This window comes from Montipora foliosa, chromosome 2, assembly GCF_036669935.1.
Source record: "Montipora foliosa isolate CH-2021 chromosome 2, ASM3666993v2, whole genome shotgun sequence".
NCBI lineage: Eukaryota > Metazoa > Cnidaria > Anthozoa > Scleractinia > Acroporidae > Montipora > Montipora foliosa.
The window spans coordinates 38,597,318-38,610,442 of record NC_090870.1 but is presented as its reverse complement, the minus strand read 5'-3'; the positions used below and the strand labels follow the sequence as shown (position 1 = coordinate 38,610,442).

The window sequence follows — 13,125 nt, the reverse complement described above, 5'->3', positions numbered from 1 at the left end:
AGACTTTTTTATGTATGCTGCATATTAAGTCAACCGTGTAAGCACGCATTGCATTCTTAAGCTAGTGAGTCTTTGACGTCATTTCTTCTCAATCCAGCTCTCTCAAGATGTTAAAGATAGTAATGGCAAACCATTAAATAGGGAATTCCAGTTGAAATAAAGAGGTGACTTTTTGAAATCACGGCTTAAAAATTGCTTCTATTGGTGTTTAGTTAAGATACTATTAGTTTGAAATCCAACGAAAAGGACAATGTCATTGTCATTCTTTTTTATCACGAGTATCACGTCTACGTTTGACGTTTCCCGCACACATCTTTTGATAAAATACTTAAAGGTATTTGTATTTGTATTCAACTTAAGAAACACTTCTAAGCTTAAAACGAGTTTGCTTCATGTAATGATATGTGGTTTTGGTGGATGGAATGTAATTAAGTTATGCTGGCCCTCCCAGAGCATGCGTTCCCCCATTATGCGGCCAACAATCATTATGGTAACACATGCTCTTGGCTCACTTTGTTGCCCTGTTTCCGAGTTAAGTATTACAAAAAGTCTGTTCCATAGTTACCCCGGATTTCTTGGCAACAATTGTTGGTCGTCCGTTCCTGCTAAATGCTCTGGAGTCATAATGCATTACGCTTCCGTAATCGTACGGAGTTCCAAGAGAGTCAATAGTTGAACGGCTATATTTGTTGAAGTTGAACTCCATACCTAATAATTCATAACATAAAAAGACAAGTATTGTGTTAAAATATTTGAACTGCGTCACATATCCACAAAATATTTGGAACGGCCTTGGACAAGCTTGTCGCTTTTTTTGCAGACCCCGAGAAGAATTTTTCGAAGAACTTTGCGTGTCACAGAATAGTGTGGACGATTTCAAGATAACGTGATCCCACACAAATTGGATTGGTCTTCAAAGATGCAAACCATCAGAAACACTGTGAACATCTCGGATAAATCGTAAAGCTCGCTTTTCACTAGTGACGTAAGCACAAGCGCAAGAATAAGAGCGGTTATTTCACGGTGAAAACGGAGTTGACGCAGGAATATAATAAGCACATTGCAAGGATCAAAATTTATCCGTTTCCCTCTGCTTGCGCTTAAGCTTGCGTTCGCTTGCGTTGTGTGAAAACGAAACGCAGCATAAGCACAAGGAAATCTTCTACGTCTGGCCGTCATGGCGGAGGCCGTGGTTGATGTTGATGCTTATGGTCGATGTTCGTTTTCACTTAGGCATAAGCTAATTATGCTTGCTCTTGCGTTTGCATCGTTAGTGAAAACCAGGTTTAGAACTTTGTGAAACATTTTACACAAATTTAATAAGTGATCTATAAGACCACGTAAAAAGATAATGAAGGGGGTAGTTTCGAAGGAAACTGTGGTGCTGCGTCGGTGGGGAAGTAGTATACAAAATTTTGGTTTTATCAACGGAGTTGACAATGTAAATTAGCCACCGTACAGAGATTCTAAAAGCTGACGTTTCGAGCGTTAGCCCTTCGTCAGAGCGAATCGAGGAATTGTGGGTTAAATGTAGTTTTTATAGTAGAGTAGGAGCTACGCTATTGGTGGTAAAATTGCAACGTGATAAAATAGAAATATATTAGTTAAATGAAAAGCGTTCGTTAATACCGTGAGGATTCTAACTAAAGTTAGAAGCGCGCTCAAAACTAACGAGCAACCCGGCCCTTTCAAATGTGCGCGCTCACGATGCAAAACTTGTCTTTTCATTGTTAACACCAGCAAGATATCGGGACCTAAGCGATATGTTAAGATCACCGATCGTTTCACATGTACCTCCGCAAATGTCATTTATTGCATAACCTGTATATTATGCAATAAATTATACATTGACGAGACAGGTAGACGACTAGGTGACCGATTCCGCGAACACTTTCACGATGTTGAGAAGGATGACAAAGATGCATCTAAGCCAGTCGCTCGTCATTTTAATCTCCCTAACAACTCCAAAAAACACATGACTATCTGCGGCCCTTCCCTACATCTAGGTACGACGGAAAGCCGCAAGAATCTGGAACAAAAATTCATCTTCCAAATAGGCACTCTTAATCCTCACGGTATTAACGAACGCTTTTCATTTAACTAATATATTCCTATTTTTCACGTTGCTCTGTTACCACATAGCGCAGCTCCTACTCTACTATAAAAACTGCATGTAACCCATAATTCCTCGATTCGCTCTGACGAAGGGCTAACGCTCGAAACGTCAGCTTTTAGAATCTCTGTACGGTGGCCAATTTACATTATCAACTCCGTTGATAAAACCACACGTAAAAAGATACATTCTGTCATAAATTGTTCTGGATCCTTTACCAAAAGATTATCAATTAAAGTGCTGGTTATACAAGACGAAAAAAATCACATTTTAAGCCAGCAATGTCAATCCTACCTCTTTGAATATTCCCTCGGTATATCGTTACATATTCGTCCCTATCAGGCCTGGACTGTTCGTGGTAAAAACCAAGAGCGTGAGCTAATAATACAGCATTGAAGAATAACTGAATTTTGGTTAGCTTTGTTAGGTTAACCTTGTAGGCAGGATAACCGTAATAGATGTTGCTAAGAGAGACCAGGGCAGAGAACACATCCTCATACTCCATGATAGTTTTTTTTTTCAAGATATTTTATTTCGCGCCATGCTGTGAACGTTATTTTGGTTTCCTGACCATGGTCGCGCAGCCATTGATAACCAATAAGGTGTCGTCTTCCTTAAAGTAGGTGAGCATCATGACTACGGGCTAAATTGGAAGCTCTAGGCCTATGTATGATGGATGCGTTCTCCTCGTTTTCTCTTGCTGTTGCCAATTGCTGTGGTTGAGCAGATGAAGCCCCTGCACCTAGAACCCTAGTCAATAATCAAACCAATAAAACAAAAACAAAGCATAAAGAAAGATAATTGTGAGAAGCATTTTTCTCTATTGTCACTCTTCAACTTCGTCCCCAGGGCTTTTCACCGGTGAAAAGCCCTGGGGACGAAGGTGGTCACTCTTTTAATTTGGAGAGGACATATGCCTTCAAATGATCGAGGAGCCAGGGAAAAGAAATGAAAGAAAATGTGGCTATCCTTTTAACAGTAGAGTACTTTCATTTGTGTGAGACTAATTCAGCCGAGGTCCTGTTTGTCCCCGGATGAAATAATTTTGTGACTGATTTGACAGTTACAACAAAAACAATATGTTGTTTGAAGCACCATTATCAAACCGTGAAAAGAGCTTCTGTTTCCCATTCTTCCCCGTCAATCCCACTCCTTCCCCTATCGGATAAATTCTCGATGTCTCTTTTCATTGATCGACTTTGTTCCCAAAGCCCGTGATCTTGTGCTCGGCCGCCAAAATCAATTTGCCCCTGGTTAAAAACTTCACGGGCTGTGGGAACGAGTTTTTTTAGTGATAGACTCTATTTAAGGAGGAGGGCAAACAAAAATTCCCCGGGGTACTTTTGCAACTCTGCATTCCACGGATAACCGCTGTTATTTATTTCCTTCTGTACAACATTTCCGCATATTTTGCCTCGTTAAATCGACGACAGAAATCACAATGGAGATATTTACAATCGCGTTTACGCGAAACGGGAAAGAGAAAAGCAAGGCTCCTGAATTGCTTGTCACAAAAGCATTACAGTACACTTCTTCTAACTCGTCTCTCTCTTTTGAGAAGTTATTTGACACCTGAAGTTAACAGGCAAGAAATTAAACTAAATCAAACAAGATTCTTTCCTTTTTTGTTAAAACGCAAATTTCAGTCTGACGCGTTCACCGTTCGCCATAAACGTGGTGGCTAAAACTTAGTATAGTAATATTTTAATAATATCCCATTTACGATTATTTCACGAAGTGAGATTAATTTAATATGCTAGCCCCAAAGGCACATGAATTTTTACATTGTCTAAACCACTGACCTATTTCGTGAGCAACAATTCCGGCATATAAACACCCTCTACCAAGGGTAATGGATTGCCTTCTTCCTGTCTGACCAACCATGGAGGAACACCTTTGGAATAAAATGAGCATGTAAACCAGCTGAAAAACTGCTACAACTATAAAGTGAATTTTAGACCAGTGTCCTGGTCATCATCATCACGATTATCATCACTAGGTAATTTAGTACCAGAGTGTAGTGCTCGGGCGCACATCCGGGACTTCCCCAGCGCGGAAAACCAGCAGTCAGGTGACTTGGCGAGAATGTTTGTTCCGTGTGCACGGTTTAACAGCGATTATTAGTGTTACTGGAGTTTATGGCCTTAGTGGCCCCTTGGTAACACTACAGAGAGTCGCCATTTTCAATGACTTTCCGTTCATCAGATTTGATCAAGTGTTATTTTTTATAGTGCTATTACCCTCCGCCAGATGTAAAGTAAGCGTAGCTTCTTTCGCTTCCTCTGCGTTCCCTGAATTGGATACAGGTGTTGTCAGACCACATTCGGATTCCTGCTCGGATAGCTGCCATTGCAGACGAACTTCGTCCTGTTGACAAGAAATTAGAGTCAATAACTAACTGCAGTCGACTCTCGCCTTGCGGACACCGGTACCCCGCTATTACGGACGCTCGCTATTACGGACAAAATCCAGATCCCCCGGCGAAAGCTATAGAGGTTTGACTGGAAATGACTGCCGCTATTAAACAGAATTACTAACACTTATAATTACGTGGTACCAAAATGACAATTTTATTGTTTTGCCTCTCGTTATAGCGGACATCATGTACTTCTCATATAACATAATTACGCAAACGTACAGTCCTGTCTTCATTTTTTAAAAAGATTTCTGGAATGTTCATTTTTGCATCAGTTCCGTAATTGTCTGCACAATAGCCCTTGCTTCTACACTTGAGCTTGCGATTTTTTCTTCCCAGTTCTTCAGGAGAGATCAAGCCTTCGTGCTCCATTCTCAACGACTGCTTAGCAGTTTTGGTAGTGTTGATAAGTTCGTCCAGTCTTGCAAGATATTTTCGGTCGCCACTAAAGCTCATAAATAATTGGAATCTCAAGCCCTCGGGCCACCGTTATGTTTAGTTGTTCAGCGCGAAAATCGAAGAAATCCCTTGTTTAACTGAGCCGTTATTCGCAGAAGTGCAACATTTAACACATTAAAGATTTAAAATAACTTTAACTAACTGACTGACTGATTGACTAACTAACTAACGAACTAATTAACACACGTTGCAATAATTTATATTTGACTTGCATGAGAATGATTGGTTTAACACAAGTCGATTAGTTTCAACCAACCTCTGGGCCACGAAATTGTGATTTCTTATCCAACCTGTAGTTAAGTTATGGCGCTACCAAGAGTTGAAGGTTTCTTTGTTAAAATAAAAATGTTTTAATTTTGATGCATTGGAACTATGGACTGTAAACAATAACACAAATTCTGTTCGCGGATTTGTTCGTCTTCCAGGCAACTTACGAAAACTACTGTCAATCTGGTAGACAAATACGCCATTAGTCCACAAGCCCCTCCGGATAGAACCCCTGGAGACAGGTACATCCACGTCTTCGCCAGCCATTGCAGCAGCTCTTTGTTCCGCAGTCAGGATCATGTCTCCCTCAAAGAGGTTGGGGTGTCCGACTCCGATATTCTCTATGGGAGAAAAACGCAGAGACCAATAAATAGGAATTCATATGTGTATCTCACTCTAATTCATTATTGAACATTTATCCTCTCGACCTCGGTCCCTTTCACAGAGCATTAAAAGTAAAGTGAACACACCATAACACCAAACTCGATGTGGCCCTCACGTCACACATGCGCACAACTATTTCACCTGGTTCATTGCAGCCATAGACAGCTGTTTCGGCCTTGTTAGACCTCATCAGCATTGCTATGCTGGTGAACCAGGTGAAGTGGTTGTGCGCATGCGTTACGTGATGGCCACTGGGTTACTGGGTTTTAATGCTATTGGTCCTTTTGCATTTTAGAGGTTTAAAAACACTTACAAAGGGCGAATTATTGGCGCGGAAAGATGACAAAACATCATTGGGGAATCTTTGCTGAAGCCCATCACTTTAGGGCCATACTAAAATTCAGTAGAATCCAGGTCCCGCTAAATAATGACCAATAAGATTGAGCTTTCTGATCACAACACCTTTGATTGGCCGGCAAACTAGTAGCCACAAAAGCCATTGTTCTTCATCATGCTACAACGAACTAAATGCCGCCATTTTTTTTTTTAGACAAAACCTAGCCGGCAGCCGTTCAAAATACAGTGCACTGCTGGGACGCATTCAGTCGCTTATCGAGGCTTCTGGGCTATGGACTTCCAAATCTGTGTCTTTTGTATCATTAACATAAGAGGTTTAAAATTGAAAAGAACTTCGCACACTTAGCCAACTTCCCGGTTCTTATCCTTTGCGATTAAAAGCGGATAAATGTTTGTGTGGCAGAAGTGGTAATGATCCTAAGTTTCGAGTTTTTGAACATAAATTGCACATAGATTACCTCTTACATCGGGTTCAAATTTTCATAGATAACTGAATGTACAATTGATGCACTTCCAATATTCAGTGCTGATTTCTTGCAGGATTGATTGAAAAAGATAGACTTACGCTAGAGAGGCAAAATGTATAAGAAAGATTGTCCTTTACAGAAAAAGAAAGTTGATGAAGAAAATAATTATGAAGAAGACCTATTTCCTGGAAATACTATTCATCTTACCTTCAGGGTTCAAGCACAACGCCGCTGTGAACAACGCAGCTACAACGTATAGCAACATCTTCACACTTTCATGTGAACTGCGAGTAAAAGCACTGTTTCATTCAATTATATATCTATCATCAATCTTTCAAGGAACTGGCCAGCTGCCCCTTCTGTGTTTTTGCAGGTTGAGGAGTTGTTTCCCGAAGGAAGACTGGAAAAGTATAGTTTTAACAGAAATCGTGACCTCGTCAATAAACTAAATTCATTGTTTGCCGGTGAAATTGAACAGCACTCTTCTGATCAAACGCATTTTTGAAAATAAATAAATAAATAAATAAGCATCAAGCAACTATTTGCTTATCTGCGAAACAGAGACAAATATAGTCATTTGTTAGGGTTCATGAATCGCGCCAGAATTTGCATTTTTATTGGTCTAACAGAAACTAAAATTTCAGTGTTTGATATTTAGGAGCTTGGGAGTTTACATTTAAGTATGATCAAAACCTATCGATCTTTAAGGTATCCACTGTAAAATGTTTGTTCTGCTTCGGAGCTCCAAATGAATCGGAAACTATTGTTTTTCCAGCTGAAACAAAGAAATTTAATCACGCAGAGCAGAAATCATTGTTGAAATAAAGAAAACCCATAAAGAAAATCCCTTGATAAATAACCTAGGTTAATTAGATCCCCCTAGTTTGATTTAAATGGACCTGAATTTAATTTCAACCTGTAACATCTACGCGTTCGCAGACGATACCACTGTGTTCTGCAACGGGAAAAGTATTGATGAAGTGTTGGCAGCTCTCAACCAAGCCCTAAGAGGACTATACACTTGGTGTGCGAGAAATAAGCTGATTCCCCATCCTAAAATGTCGGAATGTATTCGCTATTTGCTTATCCGCGAAACAGAGACAAATATAGTCATTTGTTAGGTTTCATGAATGACGCCAGAATCTGCATTTTTATTGGTCTAACAGAAACTAAAATTTCAGTGTTCGATATTTAGGAACTTGGGAGTTTACATTTAAGTATGATCAAAACCTATCGATCTTCAAGGTATCCACTGTAAAGTGTTTGTTCTGCTTCGGAGCTCCAAATGAATCGGAAACTTTTGTTTTTCCAGCTGAAACAAAGAAATCATTGTTGAAAATTGGTCATAGACCATATTAGTATCCTCAGTATTGGACTGGAACTAGCTTGCAATGGAGGCTAATGCGGAGGAATATCTTAAAAGGTATTTGCATTTGAAAAGATTCCCCCGCACAGTCTTGAACGGACATCGATCAAGCTCCAGCTCAGTCGTTTCCGGGCTCCCCCAAGGGCAGCAATAAAAGCAAGGTGACACACGCTAACACCAACCCGGTGTGGCCAACACATCACGCATGCGCACAACCCTTTCACCCGCTGCTCCCCCAAGGGAGCTGTTCAGTCTGTGACTGTCTATGTTACTGATAAATTTGAAATTCAGGTTGAAATGATTTCAACCTAGGTAAACTTAATTTTAAACTAGGTTGAAATTGAAAGTAGGAAACATCAACAAAAAGTCCATCAATTGTTAGCAAGTACGTGTACATTGGTAAGTAAATCAGTAAGGAGATGTAGTTAGCGTACCTTTTTCATGAGTTAGTCTGTAAAAACGCCTTTGGTTGTTATTAAGTCTAAGTACTGATTTTAAATGGTTAGCATTAAGGTTGGGGTTATGCATACTGTGCATGATAACTAATTCTGCTTTTTTTTTTATACCAATTAGAGGAACCAGTGATATCATGGATTTTTAAAATGTACATTTTTTGAAGTTTACGAAAATCCATGATATCAACGCTGAATCGGTAGCTTTTTGGTGAAATGACCTGAAAAATGAGGGGGGTGGGGTCTGCAGTAGGATAAAAAATTTGGCAATTTTTGCATAATGCTCAACGTTAAAAAAATAATATCTTTGGACCATGAAATCCGAAAGAAGTGATACTTGGATATGTTATGTATATCTATTAGACCTTTCTTTCCAGAAAGTCGCGTGTGTTTATTTTGTTGCCATGGCAACGAATACCGTAGGAAACGGCATTTTTCGCCTTTGGATGTTTGTTTTCACGCATAGCGTAATCATGAAGCTTGTTTTGTAACTTTGATGTACTCATAATGCCCCAAATTCCATGTTTCAATTTAATAAGTATTCAAATCATAAAATTGTACAATATAAAGTGATATCAGTAAAATATCGCTTTACAGTGAATATCGAAATTTTTCAATAATTGCCAAGAAACTGCTATTACGTTTATAAATTAGGGGAATTCGTATCTTTTGAGCATTTAGCAGAAATCAAACTATACTTGGACATTTTATGTTACTCCATGGGTTATTCATTTCAAACAAGAATTTACTGTTTTGGTATCTATGGAAACATTTCCGTTATTCCCGATAGCCGCCATGTTGGTTTTCAAATTGTCATGCAAATTAGCCATGTGTCATGCTGGGGGGCAAACATTGGAAAAAACGCAAATTGCGGAAAATCGGCTTGTCGAGATATTGACATAACATTGTTAAAAGTACATTTTAGAATTTAAAATTAAGTACCTTTTATAATAATTTTGTATCTTTGATTGCCTTTGACATTTTGACTTCGTTATCTCTTCATTTTTCACTAAAAAACATCGATGTATCTTGTGTAATAATTCTATTTTACTACTTAGGTGAGAAACATTCAATGAACGTGAAAAAAATTATCAGTGTGGCTAAGATGTTCGTTATAACCTCTCGAACTTGTGTTGTTTGCCCCCTCAGAAGTGTGTAGCTAATTTGCATGATAATAGCAAATCCAACGTGGCGGCCATCGTGAATAAGGGTCTATCCGATCTTGAAACATCTAAGTACTTTACTCTTGCATGGGAACTGCATTTGATGAACATGGAGGACGGAATGAAACTCTCGAAGGCCAAGCACAGTACCAAGACATCTGTATGTTCGGACACGATTATCACCGCAGCAAACTTTGATCTCGCGGCATGAGCTGCATGCAACGGTAATCTGGTCTCCGCTTCTTCTTGAGATGAGTCGAGATCAGTCAGACGTTCAACTACTCCGGATGACAACTGGTAGGCTTCTCTGCCACAGGTGACTACGAGAGTCTTCCCTGATAATTTTTCTTATTCGTTACGCAATTGCAAAAATTGCGTTCATAACTGCGTGAACCATAGCTTCACTTGATTTCATATCTCCAGTTCATATATGATCCATTTCATATACCATTTCATCGTTGTTCACGGGAACATTAGAACCCACTAATGACCATTTCCGAACGTCAGTGGCTTTATAGTCCAATTGGTTAGAGCGTCGCATCGGTATAGCGAGGTCACGGGTTCAAAGCCCGTTGAAAGTCCTGAATTCTTCAGGCTTCGTTACGCAATTGCAAAAATTGGACAGTGCCCTTCTTTACAGCGACGATTTCGTGACATGCATCGCATCGTAGCTGCCCTTTGACACGAGCGAAGTGATGATCTGGATATTCCTTGATTCGGTCTTGAACCGAAGTTTTGGTCATTGGATTTGACATCCTACTTGCCTTGTACTTGCCCGATGTTCTAGCAACTTTACGAATGTTTATTTGTTTGCAAAAAGGAAAAAACTATTTCGAGATATAGACACTTCCATTGAGACAAAAATTGTATCGTGGCCTATCTTAACTGATAAAACCAGGTCCTTAGTAAAGGATTGTTATTTTTGTGGGATAGGCTGCCGCAATGTATTCATAAATGAGGTTACTCTCTCGGTAGGTATTTGTGTCCAAAAGTCTGTAAGCCCGGGCTTATTGGGTATTAGGTGGCTACGCCTCTCACCCAATACACTCCATCCGTTTCTCTTCCTTTATGTACATCAATCAAACACTGCTAGTCGTCTTTCACTTGATATTACTTTCGCACATTTCTAACAGGTAATTATGATTTAATTATTTACTATTATAAATATAGCAGCTCTTTGTTCGGACGTGCAAAGGACGTTTCTCACCTTAAATTCATCAATTATTAACAAACAACTTTTTTTTTTCCTTTATTTGAACTCAAGTCAAAATTAATTCGTCTCTGAGACTATTAAAAAATATCTATTTTCTCTATGAAGGAAAAAAAATGAGCGTGGTGACTTTTTCTAGCAAATCCTGATCAGTGCCATTTCTTTTCGTAGAGAAATGCCAGTGAAAATTCAATACATGGTGCATTTTTTAAACAAATGAGGCGAGTTCCATTTCTTCCACTATTAGTGTATTACTGTCTATTGTTTCAAATACGATGAAATTTTTATTTCTCCATGTTGGGCGTCACTGCAGAGGAGTAGCTAGCACTTTTGAAAGGAAGGGGGATAGGGGGGGGGAGAAGGTGGTCACACTCTCTCTCTCTCAAACCCAGGGTACGTACTGGCTTGTCATTTCAACATCCACACTGGTTTTAATGAAAATGACAATCTTTCGGATGAGCAGTGAGCGCGGGGGGAGGAACAAGCATACAAAATAGCTGCATAGATGAAGTAAGTTCCAGGTAACATTATTTTCTCTGGTGTGTATTATGTTGTTGACTGTCAAAAAGGCGGGATGGAGGTAACGGACAACACAGGAACCCCCTGGCTACGCTCCTGCACTGCTTTTAAACGTATACCTTTTCTGTACATTGAGTATCCATGACTATTCTCTCGCTTAATGTTCACAAGTTTTAAAAATGCTCTTTTGAATTGGGGAATTCGCCACGCATACAAATACGGGTTAATACCAGAGTTGCAGGAGACAAACAAAAATTGAAAATCTCGCAACCAGTGAATCATTAGACAATTACAACTAGTACAGAAATTCAACAGGTAGATCGTTATGCATGCAGGTGCAAAGGAAGCTAAAAAAGCACAAAGAACTACCATCAATGCCTTAGCCGCTTTGCTCTCTTTCTTTGCGTCTATGATTTTGTTTTTATTTTCCAATTTACAAGACTCTGTGCTGTCGTTTGCTCTCCGATCTTGCCAAAATTTTGCCCGTTTGCGCAATCTTTTGATAATTGCCATGTGGACGAATAAAAGTACGGCAAACGTGCAGATGACCGCGGTGTTGGCGAAAATAAAGGAATAAAATATGAATTTGAGTTTGAAGTAGACAAAGGAAAATCCAAATGCCACAATCCAAATTATGATGGATGTTATGATGGCACGTTTCGATGTTACCATTGTCTTGTATTTCACGGGCGTTGACACGGCGACATATCTGTCGGCTGTAAGTGCTGCCAGTGTCAAAATAGATGCCGTACTCAAGATGAAATACAAAATGTGCAGGATTTTGATGTCTACAATGTCGGATTGAAGCCCTTCGCAAATGTGGTATATGGCAGATACAGGGTCCATCAATGTTCCTACTATCAAATCTGTCGCGGCTAAGCTCAACAAAAAGTAATGAAATGGAGTTTTAAGGTTCCTGAATGGATCCTTAATGATGGCGATACATACTAGTAGGTTTCCAGGAATGGTTATGAGCGCAAGAAACACTGAAAACGATGCAGTAAAATAAGACAATCCAGTGGGTGGAAGAACCTTCCCGCATGAGTTTGGAGCCTGAAGGGTCATCCTTACCTCAGTTCAGTTCGATGGCCTAATGTTCTAGTTCGACATCAAGTCTCCTTGACACAACCAAAGGCTCTGGGTCTAATGACTTTGAACGCCTAGATTCAATACCCTTTAGACAGACTCTTCCCAAGCTGACAGAAGTTCGCGTTAACAGAAATGTTAACAGGAAAAATAAAGAGAATCAACGCTGTGACAACTGGATTCTTGAAGTCGTCTGGAAATGTATACGCGTTATTCAATTTCCTCTTTCCAGCGTCAGTTTAAAGAGTACTAGTATTACTCGTCACGTCGAAACGAATGTTCTCAACGATTGCTTGAATGATCCTAACACGCTAAGCTTTCTCTCCGCTGCCTCGCTTTATCCACTAAAGTTATTTTTAAAGGCATTTCAATTCCGTGAGTTTTGGTAAACGAATTGGTTTCTCGCTGTCTCGGCACTACCTAATGAGGCTTTTCAAGGGGGTTCTGACTTTTCCAGTCCACCTGTCGACTATTTTGATAGAGATAAATGTCGCTGCCGTTTTTTCGCTGCAATACAATTGTCTCTGTTGCTTTTTCGCTAGAATACAAATGTTCCCTAAACGCGCTTAATTTTTGCTTCATGTAATTTTGTTTAATTTGCATCGATAATGCAGTAGTGACGAGGGAAATTAGGGAATATAAAGGCTTGGGAAATTATTTAATCTTGGACAAGACGCGCGTTAAATTATTCCCCAACAGCCTCACCTATTTTTAATTAAATCCTCCGTATAAAAGTTCTGTAATTGTAGCTTCTTTTTCCGTCCTTGTTTAACAGCTGTTGAACTTTCGTTGCTCACACTAGTATACTTAAATAGTATCACCCTGTTTTTACTTCCAATTATCTCGTGTGACTTCAATTAGAAGCA

The 13,125-nt window shown here is 39.5% G+C and overlaps 2 protein-coding genes across 2 annotated transcripts in view; both read right to left on the bottom strand.

Moving 5' to 3' along the window:
* LOC137991626 (zinc metalloproteinase nas-15-like) overlaps positions 1-6,812 on the bottom strand; it is a 24,543-nt gene extending 17,731 nt beyond the window's left edge. Inside the window, exons 1-6 of the mRNA XM_068836682.1 lie at positions 6,671-6,812; positions 5,423-5,596; positions 4,354-4,480; positions 3,916-4,007; positions 2,408-2,491; positions 566-708 (exon numbers count right to left, since the gene is read on the bottom strand). Coding sequence (XP_068692783.1) covers positions 566-708; positions 2,408-2,491; positions 3,916-4,007; positions 4,354-4,480; positions 5,423-5,596; positions 6,671-6,728 — 678 coding nt within the window. The 5' untranslated portion in view covers positions 6,729-6,812. The remainder of the gene's footprint in view (positions 1-565; positions 709-2,407; positions 2,492-3,915; positions 4,008-4,353; positions 4,481-5,422; positions 5,597-6,670) is intronic.
* Positions 6,813-11,028: 4,216 nt separating this feature from the next.
* LOC137990763 (adenosine receptor A1-like) lies at positions 11,029-12,658 on the bottom strand. The gene has a single exon (XM_068835871.1). It carries the CDS (start codon positions 12,236-12,238, stop codon positions 11,216-11,218), a length of 1,023 nt encoding a protein of 340 aa, XP_068691972.1. The 5' UTR covers positions 12,239-12,658; the 3' UTR covers positions 11,029-11,215.
* Positions 12,659-13,125: the final 467 nt, after the last annotated feature.